General features: G+C 34.5%; 1 protein-coding gene across 3 annotated transcripts in view; it reads right to left on the reverse strand.

The window, feature by feature from the left end:
• STK24 (serine/threonine kinase 24) overlaps window positions 1-19,731 on the reverse strand; it is a 143,066-nt gene that overhangs the window by 87,652 nt on the left and 35,683 nt on the right. For 2 of the 3 annotated variants that reach the window (XM_031958583.1, XM_031958585.1), the window contains exon 2: window positions 2,347-2,577. In XM_031958583.1, coding sequence (XP_031814443.1) covers window positions 2,347-2,577 — 231 coding nt within the window. Of the gene's footprint in view, window positions 1-2,346; window positions 2,578-9,892; window positions 10,016-19,731 lie in introns of those variants that run through there. The other variant, XM_031958586.1, reaches the window with a different exon arrangement.

Consider the following 19,731-nt stretch of genomic DNA (forward strand, 5'->3'; position numbering starts at 1 on the left):
TAAAAACTATATACTGTTTTCATATGAACAAAATCATTATACCTTGTCAATTGGGAGGAAATTCTTTACATCAAATATTTCTTATATCAAAAATATATGGGGGAAGTGAAAAAAAATGCAAGATGTCCCCAAGTCCCCATCTAAATAAGATAACCATTCCCAATGAAGAAATGATTGAATGAGGGAAATTATTTGTATTAAATATCATAGATAAAACTCTAATATTAAAAATGTAAAAAGTATGAACAAATATATAATATCCAGAATTATTTCCCAGTTAGCCTTATGAAAGGCTAAAGAATATAAACACCCCCACCTTTCCCTCCACCTCCCCTCCCCCCAGCAACTGCGGTTAAGTGACTTGCTTAGGGTCACACAACTAGGAAGTGTTACTTGTCTGAGACCAGATTTGAACTCAGGTCCTCCTGACTTCAGGGCTGGTACTCTATCCACTGTGCCACCTTGCTGCCCCAAACAATTTTCAAAAGAAGAAATGCAAGCCATTAATATACAAAAAATGCTTCAAATCATTTTAAGAGATGCAAAAATTATAAACAATTTTAAGATTTCTTCTCACTCTCAGCAAATAGGCAAAGACTATAAAATGTAAAAATAGTTCAAACGTAGGAAAAATGGGTACATTAACATAAAACTTGCAAAACTACAAAACAGTCCTATCATCCAGTGAACAGATCTGGAATATATTATTTCATCATAAGAAATAACGAATTTAAGGGATTCAGAAAAATGCTGGGAAGATAACTGAGACAGAAAGAAGCAGAATAAAAAAAAAAATAAAAAATCTATACATACTTACTACAACAGAGTAAAGAAAGATATCGAAATTCAAATCTGTACAATCCTGACTTCAAAAGACAAATAACATTAATATACAGGACTTTTTAAAGATTCATAAAGCACTTTAAATATACTAGCTCCTTTGAATGATGAAATATAGTTTCCTTAATTCAAAAGAATTGTTAGTACAGAAAAGGGAACATGTTAGACAAAAGCAATGTGTCCCTTTGTTTTGCTTATCCAAAATTCATTCTGAGGTAGGATTCTTTGGTTAGGTTTAATTGAAATATGTTTCTGAGGAAGCTTGTTTTACTCAAAGTTGCTTAGAGATGAGAAGTTTTAAAAATGTAAAGGAGGAACTTGAACTTGACCATTCTTCTAACCTGATTATCTTAAAAATTCCATTAAACATTTCAATGATTCATAAACTTTTTATGTCGTCAGGTAATCCCTTTCATCTATCATTTTTTAAACTTAAAAACTCCTCCAACTTCTCTATTAAAAACAACAAAAACACCCTAAACCAATGCAGTTAATATGTTGTTCTCATTATCAGAAATGATACTAATATAGCAGAAGTGGAGGAAAAGGGACCAAGCTCATTCTATACACAGTTCGTGGTTCAATGCTGCATTATCAATATAGCAGTTAAACACAGGTACAAAAGTTCCACAAGAATTTCCTCACAATTTTCCAACAAAGTAATCCTCAGAATCTCTAAATCCCCATTATAGAAAACACTATATATATACATATATATATATATATATATCAGGTCAAAGAACAAGACAGGACTTGAGGTGGTTATGAAAAAAGAAATGAGAGGTATTCTGGTTCTTGAGAGAAGACGAATTCAAATGAATCTATATTCACTTTAGTTGATTCACAGGAGGAAAAGAAAAGCAGGAAAATATTACTCCAACACCTCTGAATCATTGTCACTCCACTTGTCCAGAGCCTTCAATTTTTCCTAAAAGTAATGATGACCATATATTGGCCCAAGGGCCTTAAAAAGTAAAAATTGAGACCCAAATTTGTATGTTCAACTCTCCAACCAACTCCCTTCCCCCCCCCCAAAAAAAAACCTCCAATACCCCAGGCAACATTCAATTATTCAAACTCTATAACTAGAAAAATTGTAAAATCCCTATATACACATTACTTCATTTTTAGAAAGAATTCTTAATAAAATCAATCAAAACTGGTTGCTAAAATAGTTTTAAGAAATTCTTTGTGTTTTCTTTTCAAGGACAATGATCCAAAGATTTAACACTTAACACACACATCCCCAGCTCATTATAAACTGAATCAAATCCATACAATGGGTCCTATAATATATATTTACATTATCTTGTGATTTTAAATGTCATCAAGGTACCAACCCAACAGATGTATAGCTCTAGATAGCAAGATCTGCCTGATTTCAAAAACCAAAATGTTTCTTGTTCTCTTTTTAAAGCAAACCATGAGATCCAAGTCTTTCACAAATTCTCCACCTATCTGCAAAAGGCTTTACTATCAAGAGGATTTTTTTTTTTAATTTCTTACCTTGAGATAAGATCCATAATACTTGGTGACATATGGACTGTCACACTGGCTCAGCACTGTGATTTCTTGCTGAATGTCTTCAATTTCATCTTCTGCTTCTTCCAAATCAATGATTTTTATGGCAACTACTTTCTGAGTCCGATTGTCAATGCCTTTAAACACCTCACCAAAGGAACCTTTTCCAATTTTTTCAAGTTTTGTAAAAAGCTCTTCAGGATCTGCTTTTAGATTCTATTATAGAGAAGGAAAAAAGAAGAGGGGTCAGAATTATTTGAACTGTCATAGACATTTTTCTGTTTAGTTCTAAATTTAATATCTATGAGAAATTTTAGGAGGACTTAACTATTTTCCTATATTGATTTACACAGATCAATTTTCCAAGTTTCAAATATTTAAAATAGCTATATGTAATATAAATTAAAATATATCAGTATCTATAATTCTATAGAGTATTTTTTACAACAGTAAAAATACAGATTTAAAAAATATATTGATAATGAAAAATGTTTCAATATTTTCCAAAATAAATGTTTAGACTGTTTACTTTAACACAGGGCAGCTAGGTGACAAAATGGATAGAGTATAGAACTTAAGAGTAAAGAACTCGCATTTGCCCTAACTGTGTGAACCTGGGCAAGTAAATCATTTAACTCTGTTTGCCTTAGTTTCCTCATCTGGAAAATGAGCTAGAGAAGGAAACTGTAAAGCACTCCAGTATCTTTGCCACAAAAACCTCAGTGGGGGTCATGAAAAACCAGACAAGACCACTGAATGTTGTCACCAAATACTAATATCTTAAGATGATTATTAGGATAACTAGTCAAGTGACTGTGGAAAGAGCACTAGGCCTTGGACCTAAGAGATCTGGGCTTCAGTCCTGACTACCTGTACTTAATCTAGGTTAGTCACTTAAACTCTTTTGTGCCTTAATTTATGCTGCTGATCCAACTGAGTAATTGTGTGGAAATTAGCTTTGTAAACCAAAGAGCATCATACAGAACCTTAGTGGCCTTTTTAGTCCAAACCCCTGATTTTACAAATAAGACTGGGAAAGATTAAAGGATATTTGTCCAAGGTCACCCAAGAAACTAGAAGGAAACCTGGGACTGGGACCAAGGTCCTGAATTGAAAGCCACCATTCTTTTCATAGTTTTCTGCACATAAAGTATGTTATTATTATCAGTTTGGGGAAACAGAATATTATAATGAAATGAGCACTGGATTTTTCGAAAGGGCCTACAGTCAAAACCTGACTCTACTATGGATCAATTCTATGACCTTGGGAGAAATTTCTAAATCTCTGCTCTGGGTTTTAACTTTTGTCACCTATAAAATAACTAGCTTCAAAGAGATAGCTTTATAGCTCTCAGTCCCGTGTGTCTGTGTTCCTATAAGCATAACTGTAATCTGTGAAGTGAATTTTAACAGAAAAGAGGCTAGGAAAAAAAACATGTTCAAAGCCTCTTAAACTAAGGGACTCAATAAACCATTTAACCTCCTTCCCCCCAACAAAAACCCAACTTCTTCAACCTTGCTAACTCATGAACACTATATATGCAAAAACTATCAATTAACTTTGCTGGATGTCCTGGTCAGAGATAAATGTTCCCCAATTCTCAGAATTCTCTTCTTGCCTGAGGTTATGAAATGCAATTTTTCAAAGAAACAAAATTATGGCTGGCTGTTAAGTTTCCAGACTATCAAGAAAAGCCTTTTTATCCACAATGAAGGTGTAGCAATATATGAAGCTGATAAAGAAACATCACTTAAAGAAGGAGAAAAAGAAGAAAAAAATGGTGGGGCACGCCAAGACGGGGAGGGAAGGAGATATAGACATGAAAGGAAAAGAAAAAAGAACAGGAAGAAAATTCCATGAAGTATGAGCAAGTAAACTAAAAGGATAAGAATAAATTAAATCCATTTCAGTTACATTTTTGTGCCACAACTTAGGAAAACCTCTGTTCAAATTGGACCTTTGAAACTAAAGTGATGGAAAGCAAATCACTGCGTGTCTCAGTTTCTTCAACTGAAAACTAGGGAATAATAATAGCACCTACCTCACAATAATAATAGCACCTACCTCCAAAGAGGTTCATGAAATAAAGGTAAAGAACTTTTGCTCTAGAGACATTCCATGCCCCAAGAGTGTGCCCACTGAAATAAGGGTGTATGTAATTTCACCCTTTTCCCATATGATCCCATTCTATACACAGTATAATTATACAATTAAGACATTAACCTAAAAAATGAGACTGACACTATCTTTACTTGATAAATGAAGGTTCATGCCATAAATTAGGTTTCTATCATCTATCTCACCAGGCTATTGGGAGGAAAAGTAACTAATAACTTTAAAGCACTATAAAAATGATTTGTCACCATTACACTTCATTATATTTTATTTCTTTTAGAATAATCAAAGCATGAAGATTATGGAGATCATGAAGAGTAATCTTTCAAATGTCTTCACAGGCATTACATGCAATTATTCAGATAATGGAAGGCAGAGCCTCTTTTCCTTGGTCAGGTGAAAGACTATGATTGCGAAATTGTTTCACATAATTTTTGCTGAATTCTTTCTTTTTCAGCTTTGCTATGAGATAAGGCTGGTAATGATGAATGGCATATTAAAAAACAAATATCAACAACTTTTTAAATTAAGTGCATACAAGTATAAAAGTGAAAAAAGTGAAAAGTCACTGACACTAGTTCAATCTAGAATTATTTATTCTGCAGCCCTTCAACAAAAAGTTTTTTGCAGAATGCACTCTCAATGCATAAACTTATTTATAAATGATGCACATGTACTATAATACTAATTTTATAATTATAATTTATGCAAAAAAAATTAAGAGAGACCGAGATTAAGATCAAATGGCATTTGATCCTATAGTCAATAGGCAACCCCTGGAATTGACAGAATAGGAGAATGCCACAGAAAGAAAGGCCTACTCTTTAGAATAATCAGTTTGACAACTATGCAGAAATCTGGAGTAGAACAAGGAGAGACATGAAAGGATGAGCAATTAGGAGGCTACTTAAAGAATCTAAGGTCTGGAGTTATGAAAAGGGCCTGAACCATGTGGTGCTATATGAGTAAAGAGGAAGCAGATTAGATACAAGAGACAAAAAATTTCCAATCCTGGAAAAGCAATACTAACTTCAGTGGCAATGAAAGACAAGGCAAAAGCTGGAAAACAATGTTCCAATTTGTGAACTGTTTGCTGTCCTTTAAATTTCAGATAGGTTAGAAAACAATTACTGAGAACAACTTCTGCCACTGCCTTTTAAAAAAAAAAAAATGCATTTCCAGAAGTCTGCCACCTATAAATTCAGCATTAGTGGCTTTCTTTTCACATCTGTTTCTCTAGGATTCTAAGTAAGTAAGAGCTCTTTGATCAACCAAATCATTTCCAATGGAGCAGTAATGAACTGAACCAGCTACGCCCAGAGAAAGAACTTTGAGAGATGACTAAAAACCATTACATTGAATTCCCAATCCCTATATCTATGCCCACCTGCATTTTTGATTTCCTTCACAAGCTAATTGTACAATATTTCAAAGTCTGATTCTTTTTGTACAGCAAAATAACGTTTTGGTCATGTATACTTATTGTGTATCTAATTTATATTTTAATGTATTTAACATCTACTGGTCATCCTGCCATCTAGGGGAGGGGGTGGCGGGGTAAGAGGTGAAAAATTGGAACAAGAGGTTTGGCAATTGTTAATGCTGTAAAGTTACCCATGCATATAACCTGTAAATAAAAGGCTATTAAAAAAAAAAAAATAAGAGCTCTTTGTCACTGTTTGCAGGTAGAAACTTGGCTGAAAATTGTCAGTTAAGAATGAAGACATATGCTCTGATAGCTTGACACTAAATGCAGTTATGGTTCTCTAACATCTCTATTTCTTGCCTTTTGGCAACTCTTCCTTAAGCTTATTACTATCTAGTGCTTCATCACTACATAGACATATAAGTCAAAAGACATGTGGCTACTTCAAAAAGTTGCCTCATATGCTATTTGTCTGAGCTATTCCTTCCAGAATGTTCTTTTTTTTAATTTTAAAATTTATTTTATCTGAAAAAACAAAGTAGGAAAAAAAGAAAAAGAAAAGGACTGCAAAATAAAATAAGGCAAAACAAAGGAAAACACTGTCGTGTCTAGCAGAACATCAGGGAAGATTCAAAATATAGGATAACAAATTACCAGATCAAAAAACTATATATAACATATAAATATGTTAATGTTATTTATTATATTGTATATTATATATAATTATTAATATATAATATTAATAGAAGAAATTATAGTCATGAATGTGCATTTTTTTCTTTACTTCCTTGTAAATTATTCTTTGGTTCTCTGCTGTGTACCTTATTTACTTTATTCTTTTTTCCCCTTTCATTCCCCCAAATAAGCTACAGCTAAGAAGATATACATATACATATGTGTATATATACATACACACTCACACACAACACTTTTCCTATCCCAGCTGACTAATTGAATTCAGCTTCATAACTTGCTTTACTATTACTTAACCTTCCCCTACCCAAGCATCCCTCCCTTGTCTTTTTCCCCTTACCTTTTCTTTCCTCATCTACCCATCCCTCCCCACTTATTTCTTTACAAATTTTGGAGAGTGCTATATCTTTCATGGTATAGATGTAGTATTGCCTATTGAATCTATTTACGATGTGAGTAGCCTCCCTCTCCCCTCTAATGCCTGTGTTCATTCTTCCTCTGCACCTCATTTATATAACATGATTACTATTTTTACCTTAACTCTGCCAATCTTTCTTTTGAGCTACCCTATTGTTGATGTGAATCTTAAACAAATAGTATACATTTCCCATGTAAAAAAACAATTTGTCCATGTTTAAACAGTTTGCCCATGTTAAGTTCCTTACAATTGATCGTTCATATTGACTCATGTTAAATGTTTTGTTAAGTTCAGGTTTGAATGCTAGAAAGTCCTGAAAATCTGTAAGTTTGTTAAATGTTCTTTTTTTCTCATTCAAAATTATAATTTTGCTAGATATGATATTTTTAGTTGCAGGCCTAGTTCTTTTGATTGTTGGTAGATATGATTCTAGGACTTGAAGTCTTTTATAGTAGCTGCTGACAAGTCTTGTGCAATTCTAATTGTAGTTCTAACGTATTTGAATTTTTTTCCTTGTTTCTTGCTAAATTTTCTTTCTGATCTGGGGATTTTGAAATTTGGCAATAATATTCTTGTGTGTTTTCCACTTTGAGGTGGTAATTGGTGGACTTTTTCTATTTCTATTTTCCCCTCATGTTCTATCACTCCAGGATAATTTTCTTGGATTATTTCCTGCATTATTGTGTCGAGGTTCTTTTTTTGGTCACAAATTTCTGGCATTCAATTATTCTTATATTTTCTCTTCTTGATCTGTTTTCCAGATCTGTCGTTTTCTTTAACAGTTTCACATTCTATTTTCTCATTTTTATAATGTTTTGTTATTCCTTGGTCTCTCACAGCTTCACTGGCTTCCCCTCGCCCAATTCTAATTTTCAAACAATTATTTTCATCTTTGAGACTCTATACCTTTTCTGCTTAGTTATTTTTTTCATAAGTTTTTTTGTTTTCTTGGTTTTCATTTAGTTTTTCTTGTTTTGTTTTTTGTGAATTCAATGTCTCACATTTGATTTTTAAATTCTTTTTTGAGTTATATAAATTCTCTCTGGGCAGGAAGCCATTTCACATTACTCTTTGAGGTAGAAGCTTTTTACTTTTTTCTAAAGTGTCCTCCTCTGAAGGTGAACCCCAGTCTTCCCCGTTCCCATAATGTTTCAATGATGGTGTTCGTTCTTTCTTTGCCAATTCATTTTTTTTAATAAGAGGTATTAATGTAAGTACCTTTAATCATGGGGTAGTGGGATGGTGCCTCAAACTTTCCCCTTCAGCTCTCCACTATGACCAGGAAGCTCAAACCAAGAACCCCACCTTCCTCCTACCTACCCAGCCAGCAGCATCACCACCCCAAAGCTTCTGCACTGATTCCTGCTTGCCCAGGACCCTGATAAGCCCAGCTGGGCCTAGTGTACCCAATCAGCCCAGGTTCACTCAGTCCTCCCAGACTCAAATCTCTACCTGACAAACAGTCCTGAAGGTGAGAGTCTCTGTGGTTCCTGCTGAGGCTCCAGCTATACCCAGCTAGCCCTGTGCTCTTCACAGGATCGATCCCCAGCTCGGGTCTTTCTTCAGATCTTTTCAGGTTGCATCAGGAAGACACCTGTTCTGCCCCAAATCTTCCAGAATTTCCCTAGTCTATGTTCGCCCTGAAGAGCAATTTGTTCTCTATTTGTGGGGGAAATCTGGAGAGCTTGACATTTACCCATCTACTCTGCCATCTTCCCAGAATCCTCACCCCAGAATGTGGGGTAGTTCAGATTAGTATAATGAACAGAATGCAGGATTCAGAGTCAAGACCTTGGTCACAAGTCCAGCCCTCCTCCTTGTTCCCTATGTGACCTTGGATAACACTTTGTAAAATAAAGGATCTGGACTAAGGCCACTAAGGTCCTTCCAGCTCAAAATTCACAATCTATATGGTGTTCTCCAGTTTGCAAAATTAAATTAAATTTCCTCAAAATAATCCAGCAAGATTGGTAGTATAAGTCATAGTATTTTAACATATTATCACTAGTAGCATGAGTCAACATTGTGGTTATTATTAGAAGTTTTAAAAGTGCCTTTCCATAAACTATTCATAAGGATTTTTTCCTGAAAAGCTTACCTTAAATTAAAATAGTCAAGCTACTTGAGTTCTCTCAAACCCATTCATAGACTTGATATCTACACTATTCCTCCAATAAATAGTGGGTGCTAGTTACTCACCACTAAACGGTTAAGACAGAGGGGAGAGGTGCTAGGAAAGAGTTGTTTCAGCAAAAGGCAAGGGGAAGTCTAATAATTAAAACAACCAAGGGAAACTTTATCTCATCACTGTAATGCTCAATATGAGAACTCTTTGGTATAGTAGAAAATAGCATTACTTTAGAGTCAAAGAGCCTTCTACCCCAACTTTAGGCAAATCATTTAATTTCCTTGCATGTAAAAAATTAAGGAGTTGGACTACATGGTCTCTGAGGTTCCTTTCAGCTCTAGACTTAAAAGCCACGATCCTTTGACCTTGGATAAATTACTTAGAACTCCTTAGCACTTATTTCCATTCTTAGAAAGTAATTGAGATTGGACTAAATATCCTCTAAGGTCCCTTAATACTAAATCCAGTCTATAATTTAGCAAGTAAAATCAAGAGCATTAAGGGCAGCTAGGTGGCGCAGCGGATAGAGACCAGCCCTTAAGTCAAGAGGAGCTGAGTTCAAATAAGACCTCAGGTCACACCCTGCTGCAGCTCACTTAGCCTCAATTGCCTCAGCAAAACAAACCAAAAAGGGCATTTTGCTTGAGGTATTTGAAGTTAAATGACTTGGGGTTTGAGGGGGAAAAAAGGGCTTAGAGACCTAGTATTAGAGGGTACTACAGAATTCTATTAAATAAGTGAAAACCAGACCATCAGATTACTTTCTCCTCTGTGCCATCCAATGTCCAACTGACTTTCTGGAAGAACGTTTCTCTTCAGTCGGTTTCCAATGGCTTCCCACTGAAGCACATTCCAGTCTTGAAAATTAGTTGAGTATCAGAGCAGCACAGGTTGCCTGGGGCTGTGACTTAAGTAGAAGTACACTAACCCCCGAAGTTGGCTAAAGAACAAAGCAGTACACTAGGAAAGCAGCCAAATGCCAAGACTTCTTTGGCTTCAGCTGAATAACCCAAAAGCATCAACAAAATAGGCCAGATTTGAGCACCTTTGTGGTGAAGAGACTATCTACCACCAAAGTGGTCAGTCAACCATTGAATTCTCTGTCTTTGGATGTTCCTAAGAAGTCTGTTAACTGAATAACTGAGCTAGAACACCTTTTTTCCTTCAAAGATTCTCATTCAATTATTGTTCTATAAGAAACGATCAGCAGGATGATTTCAGAGAGGCCTGGAAAGACTTACATGAACTGATATTAAGTGAAATGAGCAGAACTAGGAGATCACTGTACACAGCAACATTATATTAAGATCAATTCTGATACACATGGATCTTTTCAACAGCGAGGTGATTCAGGCCAGTTCCAATGATCTTGTGATGGAGAGAACCATCTACACCCAGAGAGAGTATTGTGGAGACTGAGGGTGGATCACAAAATAGTATTTTCACTTTTTTGTTGTCTTTTGTTTGCATTTTGTTTTCTTTATCACTTTTTTCCTTTTTGATCTGATTTTTCTTGTGCAGCATGATAATTGTGGAAATATGTATAGAAGAACTGTACATGTTTAACATATATTGGATTACTTGACATTTAGGTAAGGGGAAGGGGAAGGGAAAAAAATTGGAACAAGGTTTTGAAAAGGTGAATGCTGAAAATTATCTATGCATGTTTTGAAAATAAAAAGTTTTAATAAAAAAATTTTTGAAGGCAAGGAAATTTTAAAAAATTCTCATTCAATTCAACATTCATTTACATAACTTTCCTAATCACCACCTCAACACCATTTATCATATGGTTAAAAAATGAGAATATTTTACTTTTCTAGACATTTAAATTTCCATACCTAGGAAAACATTTTTCACATTTGCATTCTCAGAGCTTGCAGAATTTCCTTGTTCGCAACCCAACTCACTGTAGCAATTCTTTAGAGTACTTGGTTCACAGTAACCAGTTGCTGTCTTGTCATAGCAGTCAGGATATGAATCCAAGCCCTATGGCCTCAATGTTTAAAAAAAGTTTCTTAATACAGGCATAACAGTATTACAGTGATCCACTTATCTTCTCTTCATCTATTCCTCATCTTTAAAATTAAGAGTTGGATTAGATGGAGATTAAGGTTCTCCATTCAACCTGTGATACTATTGGTTAGACCTGAATAAAAGTATTAGTTAAAAAAACTCAAATGTACAAATCATGCGTTCATAGTGACATTAGAGTCTTCTACATTCACTAATGAAGCTTTTAATTTTCAAAATGACAATTATTCTTTTTTTTTTTGGGGGGGGGGTAAATGTTTATTTTTTTTTTAATAGCCTTTTATTTACAGGTTATATGTATGGGTAACTTTACAGCATTGACAACTGCCAAACCTCTTATTCCAATTTTCCCCCTCCACCAGATGGCAGGATGACCAGTAGATGTTAAATATATTAAAATATAAATTAGATACACAATAAGTATAAATGACCAAACCATTATTTTGCTGTACAAAAAGAATTGGACTCTGAAATATCGTGCAATTAGCCTGTGAAGGATATCCAAAATGCAGGTGGGCAAAAATATATGGATTGGGAATTCAATGTAATGGTTTTTAGTCATCTCCCAGAATTCTTTCGCTGGGCGTAGCTGGTTCAGTTCATTACTGCTCCATTGGAACTGATTTGCTTCATCTCATTGCTGAGGATGGCCAGGTCCATCAGAATTGGTCATCATATAGTATTGTTGTTGAAGTATATAATGATCTCCTGGTCCTGCTCGTTTCACTCAGCATCAATTCGTGTAAGTCTCTCCAGGCCTTTCTGAAATCACCCTGTTGGTCATTTCTTACAGAACAATAATATTCCATAATATTCATATACCACAAATTATTCAGCCATTCTCCACTTGATGGGCATCCACTCAGTTTCCAGTTTCTGGCCATGACAATTATTCTGACTAGCTATCCAATCACTATGAGTAATATTGTTCCCAAAAAAAGAAAGGAATAATAAATCCTGAGTAAATCAATGGAAAATAAAAACATTTCTCCATGCCAATTCACTTTAACATAATTTTTGATTCCCAGATGAATGAGGAGGAAAGAAATCACTTTTCTGTTAGTACTCCTCATCTCTCACACACCAAGACAAAACTTGCTCTTAAGCTTTGCTAGATCAATTTGTTCCATTTTCCATCCATTGGCATTACCATCTGTGACTATTTTCCTAGGGAAATAATTACATTATTGGTATAGTGCCCAAAATCTCCACAAGAAACGATTTGCTTTAACCTTGGCCAGTCAAAAATATAACTGGGAAACTATAAAGTGGTATAAAATGTGAACAATTGTTATTATCACTCACATAACCAGAAGAAATTGTCTTGACCTTTATGAAGAATAAATGCCTTCTTAACTTCTAATAATAACTACAATGTTCAACTAATCTAGGCCTCTCGCTAATGGTGACTCATCTCTAGAGCTTACCTACCCAGACCTGCTAAAGCCCTTTTTTACTCTGCCCAGAATTCTTCTTTAATCAACCTCCCCATTAGGAGGATGGGAGAAGAATAAATGCAAGGAGGGGAAAAAAAGAAAGAAAAGAATGGGAGGAAAAGACAGCACAAAGAGAAGAGTATGGATGTAGAAAGCTAGAACAGTACAAAATCAGGCTGATGGACCCAAATAGATCCAGAAATAGGAAAAAAGGCTAATTAAATTATGAATTTCAAAAGGCAAAGATACAGACAAATTAGATAACCACTAGAGGCAAACTAAAGGAACAAAGGGAATTTTAACACATCTTTTGTTGGCCTGCACCAATAATTTCACCATTCAACAATGTAACAAGCAGAAAAGAACTCTCTCTACCAATATCACATATCACATATACTCCATCACATAGACAATATCACGTAGACAGAGCAATTTAAGGTCTTTGCTGCTTGAGGGATTGAGATATTAACAATGCCAGGAAAAGAGCCCAAATGATAGAGAACTGAACCAGATCTTCCTAACTCTAACACCAGGTCTAACACTGACTGCAAGACTAAATGTAATACCAAAAATATTAGATCACAATCTGGTACAGTGGTAAGATAGAATTAGATGGACAGATTTTAAAAAGAGGAATTAGAAGGGAAAGAGAAGCAGAGGGGGAATGGTATGGAGATACCACAAAACATGGTGGAGGCCTGTTCCTAGAAAGATAAGGCAAAAACTTAGCTATCAGGGAACCAAATAAGTTTACTAAGAGATAAAGGAAAATAGTGTCAAATCAAGTTGCAGTCTAAAGCATAAATCATTTTTACCATACTATATTCATTGACTGCTGTGTCTTGTGAACCTAATCCATTCCACTGATTTACTACTCTTAATTTTTAGCTAGTACCAATGGTTCTGATGACCGTTGCTTAATAATATATAAACTTTTAGTCTGGTACAGTTAAGTCATTTTTCTTTGCATTTTTTTTTCATTAATTCCCTTGAAATTCTTGGATTTTTGTTCTTCCAGATGAATTTTGTTATTATTTACACTACAAATTAATTTCATAGCAGTTTAATTGGTATGGCACTGAATAAGTAAATTAATTTAAGTAGAATTGTAATTTTTACTATATTAGCTCAGCCTACTCATGAGTACTTGATATTCTTCCAATTGTTTAAATCTAACTTTATTGTGGAAAAAAGTTTTGTAGCTGTGTTCATATAGTTCCTAGCTTTCTCTTGGCAGGTAGACTCTGAAATATTTTATATCATGTATGGTTATTTTAAATGGGATTTCTCTTCCTGTCTCTTGCAGCTGGGTTTTTTGGTAACATAAAAATGCCAATGGTTGATGTGAGATACATCATTTTTTTTCTTTTTTTTGTTTTTTAATTGAAGCTTTTTATTTTCAAAACATATGCAAGGATAATGTTTCACCATTGACCCTTGCAAAACCTTATTTTCCAAACTCTCCTTCTTCCTCCCATTCCCTGTCCTAGATGGCAAATAATCCAATATATGTTAAACATGGTAAATATATATATAAATTCAATATAGGTATACATTTTTATACAATTATCTTGCTGCACAAGAATTAGATCAATAAGGGAAAAAATGAGACAAAATAAAATTCAAGCAAACAACAATAAAAGTGAAAATGCTGTGTTGTGATCCACACTCAGTTCCCACAGACCTCTCTCTAGGTACTGATGGCTCTCATCATCACAAGTGGATTCTACCATCCCCTTCAATGTATGCTTTCAAGTGGCCTCAGTCTAGATCAAATAAATTACACTTTTGTCAGAACCATAGCCACAGAATAAATTTTGTGGCTTTAAAACTAAAGAAACCAAGTGGATTCAGTAAGTCTTCCCTTACGTTTCTATAAGGCTTTTCAACTTGCAAAGCACTTTCACATTAATTCTCTCATCTCTATCCACCCATTTAAAGGTAGGTAATATCCTCATTTTATAGATAAGAAAAGGTAAAGCTGTTCCAAGGTTATAGGGTGGAGTTCAAGAACAATTCAAACATTTATTAAGTACCAATTGACTATGCTAAGTAATAAAAATAAAAAGTGAATGAAACTAACAGTCCTTGCCATCAAAGAACTTATAAACTAGTAGATGCAACCTGCAATCAACTATTATATAAGTCAGAAAATGAAAGGTACAGAACAAATGAGACATCAGAAATTAAAGGTGAGGAAAGATTACTTCTCTTGGGAGGGTAGGATAACTAGTAAAATCAGCAAAGGAATCAAGGAAGGGGTAACCCTGATACAGTGGATTTCAAATCAAAGGATCAGTCCAAAATGGTTTTCTGCTATTTACTACGTTGATCAAGTCACTTACTCAATCTGTACTGGTTCCCTCATTCTTAAAGTGAGGGGAAGAAACAAAATGACCTTTAAAGTTCCATAATAAATCGACAATGGACAAAATATTATTTGAGCTAGGCCCTGAAGGATTTTAATAGGCTGAGAGTCTTAGCTAAAATTTGAAGTTATCTCAATATCAGTGCCCTGCACACAGGAGACAATAAACAAATATGTTAAAATAGAAGAGAGGAAGAATTGGGAAAGAGACTAATACATTCTAGACATGAAGGATAGTAGTACGTAAAAGGCAAAACAGAGGTAGAAGGCAGGATGAATATATAAGTATCATGAAACTAACATTTCTTGCAATTTTAACTTAGCCAAAGCTTCCCTTCTTCCCCATTTGGCTTCTAATGGCTTATGGTTGACAGACATTGCTCACTCTGCCTGAGTGATTGTTCATATTAACATCTGGCCTCTCTTGGGCACTTTTTTGAGAATGTTTACTTTACCAAGTACCTTAGAACCTGGAGGTCAATTATTTTCAATTTTTTAAATCAAAACACTCCTTCATGAAAAGTCTCCCTTAACTACTTGGGTTCACCTTTCTCTCACTTCTCTCAACTCGAAATTTCATCATCTATCCACCATGTTCTACAATAGGGTTCCTAATTACCACTGCTTTATTTCATTTGATTTGTCTTTCTGATTAGTCAAATACTTATAGGGCAAAAATATTGTATATATATATCAAGTAGCACAAGTTTAAGCACTATACTTGGTAACTGAATGGCTGAGGTCCCCAAGAGCATCATACCCACACAGTTGCCATCAGTCATAGCCATGCTGGTAGCAGCATATAACAATGATATGCCCATAGAAAGAGTTCAATTAATGTTTCTGATGATGAAAATCAAGAAGAGTGTCATAGAGCTTCTTTCAAGAAGAGCTACTCAGGTTTCCAACCTTTCTTTACATTTCCATGGTCACCTTTTAATGATTAACAATAATTTGTGTTAATAAAGTACTTCATAGCTTTAAAAAATTTCTTCCACTATAGTTCTGAGAGAAATGTAGGGCAAATTTCATTACTCCCATTTTCTATTTTCTGCTCTTCAGGGAGATTTGCGAAAGTTCAAGCAGCTATAAGGCAGACCTCAAATCTAGGACTTCTGGCTCCAACTCAATGTTCTTTTCTCTGCTCCCTGCCTTAACCCAGATCATCAGCATAAAGAAATCATATTTACTGAATTGAACTAAATGGGTAACTGGTTATGACGGAAAATTCTGAGAAACCAGGTGAAAATTAAGGAATTATTCCATACCTGAAATTTTAAAAAGGAGAGCAAAGAAATCACTTAAGCCATATACTGCTCTTCTTCCAATGAACTTATATAACTAATACATAGGATAACACATATTCTAGACAACAGTTCACTAGTGGAAGCACATAAGCAATTTCACTGTGGGGTCAGCATGGTTGGTAAAAATCTTATAGGAAGTTTAGAAGAGCCTTGTCCTTCCCATCTGCTCATACTTCTATTTTGCTCTCAATGTAACTTCAAAAGAAGTCACTGCATAATACCAAAAAAAATTACAGGTATTATCAGGAATCCTCTTGGAATCTATGTGACCACTCAGCTCTAATTATTTCAGCCTTCTTCTTGGCACGCACCGAGCTAAGGGACAGGGGAAATGGGTTTTGGACTACAAATATTTCAGGATCTGATAGAAAAGGAACTTTTCCCAAACACCTTCTCTGAAAGTCATTTTTAGATCCCTTGGTGATTATAATTTATGTCCTGATCCAAGACTGATTATTCAAAGAGACCACTTGATTTTCCTGAATTCATCCAGGTAGTCAAAAACAGAATGAAGAAGAGAATTCAACTCTCTTTTCCTTGATACGCTGCTTTTTATAATATACATTGCACAATATACAATATACATTAAAATATACATTACCTTATATGAAATACAATATACAATATACAAATAATACAATCAAGTATGAGAGTTTCCTAGATTCCCTTAAAAGTACATGTTTTGTAATACTTAAAAATGTACTGTTGTCTCCCCTAATATAATGTAGCTTCCTTGAATGCTAGAATGACTTCATTTGGGACACTAATACTCATTAGGTAAGATGGCATACTTTATACTTTTATTCACCTAACATATTTCAATCTTGTTCACCACAAACAGTACCTTGACAGACTGTCATATTATTTAATGAAATCACATTATGTCTGACACATTCTATACATCACCCTGCAAACCCTAGCCAAAAATGAAATGGGGTTACTGTGACATGACCTAACATTTTTAAGTGAACCTAACTTTCTATTTAATAATTACCACATTCTTTTCCAAATCCTCAAAAATTATCTGTCAACTACTCAAATTACCTTCTCCAAACTTTTGCCAGGCATCAATGTCAGGCTTTTGGGTCTATAACCTCTAAATTTATCCCTTTTCTCCTTTTTAAAATTCAGGGCAACATATAGTACTGTACTTCCAGTTTACTGGAACCTCTCTCATTCCAAATGAAATTTATTGTGATTACTAGTTGAAATTCTGAGACCACAACTGGTAATTTCTTTCATCTAAAGCAGTTCTTAGCCAGTTTTAATTTGCTCTAACATGCTTGTTCCAGCCTCTCCAGTTTGAACATCATTCTCCTTCTTGGATAAAACAGAAGAAAAAGAGTTAATAAGAACTGTCTTTTTTTATTTGTTTGTTTTGCTATTATACTATCTTCTCCAAGGAATAGCTAAATAGGGAAAACCCACAGGTGATTTTTACTTCTATTATAATATGTTCAATGAGAGAACAAATGCAATTTGCAGCTTTGAAACTATTTCAAGACATTTTCCCCCTACATATAAAGCAAGACAATTTTAATGAGGTGAGCCACTTGTAAAAACAAGTGAACATACTAAGGTACAAAACTCTTAAGAACAAATCAGAATCTACATGCATTTTGTCTATATACTACCTAAGACTTGTGAACTAAAACCAGATTGACCTAAGAGATACTGCCTAGCAATTTTTGAACAAGACATTTTTAGAATAATACTACAATGAAATTCTCATATATATTCAACTAAACTAGATATCAAAATGATCTGGTCTTTCCCCACCACAAATCAAAGGGAAATTGCAAGACTAAGCAGGGAAATCATCAGGCTTGGTTGTCTTATATATCTGGTATAGGAAGCAAAAGCTCAGAGAATAAAGTTGTTTGAGATCATCTAGTCAAATTGCTCATTCCATAGATGAATAAATTAAAGTCAAAAGAATCAACACTAGCAGTTCACATTTATATAGATTGTAATCCACACATTACTTTCCTCACAATAACCCTTTGAGGATATTATTTGCAATGCAAGTATTACTTCCATGTTGCAGATTAGAAAACTGAACTTTCTTAGCCCAGTATTCTTTCCACTATGCCTGCCCCTATTTCTCTTCCTCAAGCTAGCTTTCTACAACTTGGATGAAGTAATAAATCACTTAAAGAACAATTATGTCTACTTTTGAGAAATAATTCTTTAGTTTGGAAAATGCTTAAATGAAAAATAGCTATCAAAAACAGCTCTTAAGCTTTTGTTAGGACCCTAGTTTTTTGGTGAAATGCTGCTTAATTTTATACTATGTACTTTCTCATTTATTTAAACATGAATCCTTTTCTATAAATAAAGTGCATTACGATCTGCAAACAATTTAGGGACTGAAAGGCTTGCCTATCAGATGAATCTGACCAGTCAATCCTACCAGGCAGACAGAATTTGTCTAAAACACAGGCATCTGTAAACTGCTAAATGCTCCACTGAAAATCCTGCTGTGGTTTCAGATTTTTTACATTCCAGCTAAGTACCAGTAGTTTGTCTAAATTGAGCTTGGTAATCCACACAGGTCTATTCAATCTTTCCAACAAATCTGCAATTCAATCACTGCCAGAAAGTTACTGAGATATGACAGTGAAACTGAGGTTTAAATGATCAATACTCCTTCAATGAAAACTGTACCAGGAATATAACTTTACAACATAAGAGCACTCTAGAAATTAGCATAAACAAAATAATTTTCAAAAATAATGAGTAACACAATTCTTTCTTTCAACCTTTTACTAGGAAAAAGTTAATACATTTCTCAGAAATTTCAAGGAGTTTGAAATTTGATCCTTAAAATTCATTAAGGATGCTTACTCAGGTGTCAGCATTAGAAATCTAAAGTATCTACCTTCCTTTAAGGCCAAAGGGAGAGGTATATAAATATAATGGAAAACTATTGTTCTGGAAGAAATGATGAGCAAGCTTATTTCAGAAAAGCCTAGAAAGATTTATATGAACTGATGCTGAGTGAAGTGAGCAGAATCGGGAAAAAGAACATTGTACAACAGTAACAGAAAGATTGTGTGATGGTCAACTATGCTCACTAAGCTCAACTTAGCTCTTCTCAGCAATACAGTAATTGGAGATAATTCCAAAAGACTTGGGATGGAAAATGGCATCTGCATCCAGAGAAAGAACTGTGCAGACTGAATGTGGACCGAAGCGTAGTATTTTAAACTTTTAGGATTTCTTTTTTTTTTTTTTTTTTTGGGGGGGGGTAGGGCCCTTTTGTTCAGATTTTTCTTTCACAACATGACTAAAGTGGAAAGGTTTAAAATGGTTATACATGTATAATCTACAACAGATTATTTATTGTCTTAGGAAGGGGGGAGGTAAAGACGGGAGGAAGAAAAAAACAACCTAGAACTAAAAATCTTACAAAAATGAATGTTGAAAACTATCTTTACATGT

Source organism: Sarcophilus harrisii, chromosome 3 (genome assembly GCF_902635505.1).
Source record: "Sarcophilus harrisii chromosome 3, mSarHar1.11, whole genome shotgun sequence".
Classification (NCBI taxonomy): domain Eukaryota; kingdom Metazoa; phylum Chordata; class Mammalia; order Dasyuromorphia; family Dasyuridae; genus Sarcophilus; species Sarcophilus harrisii.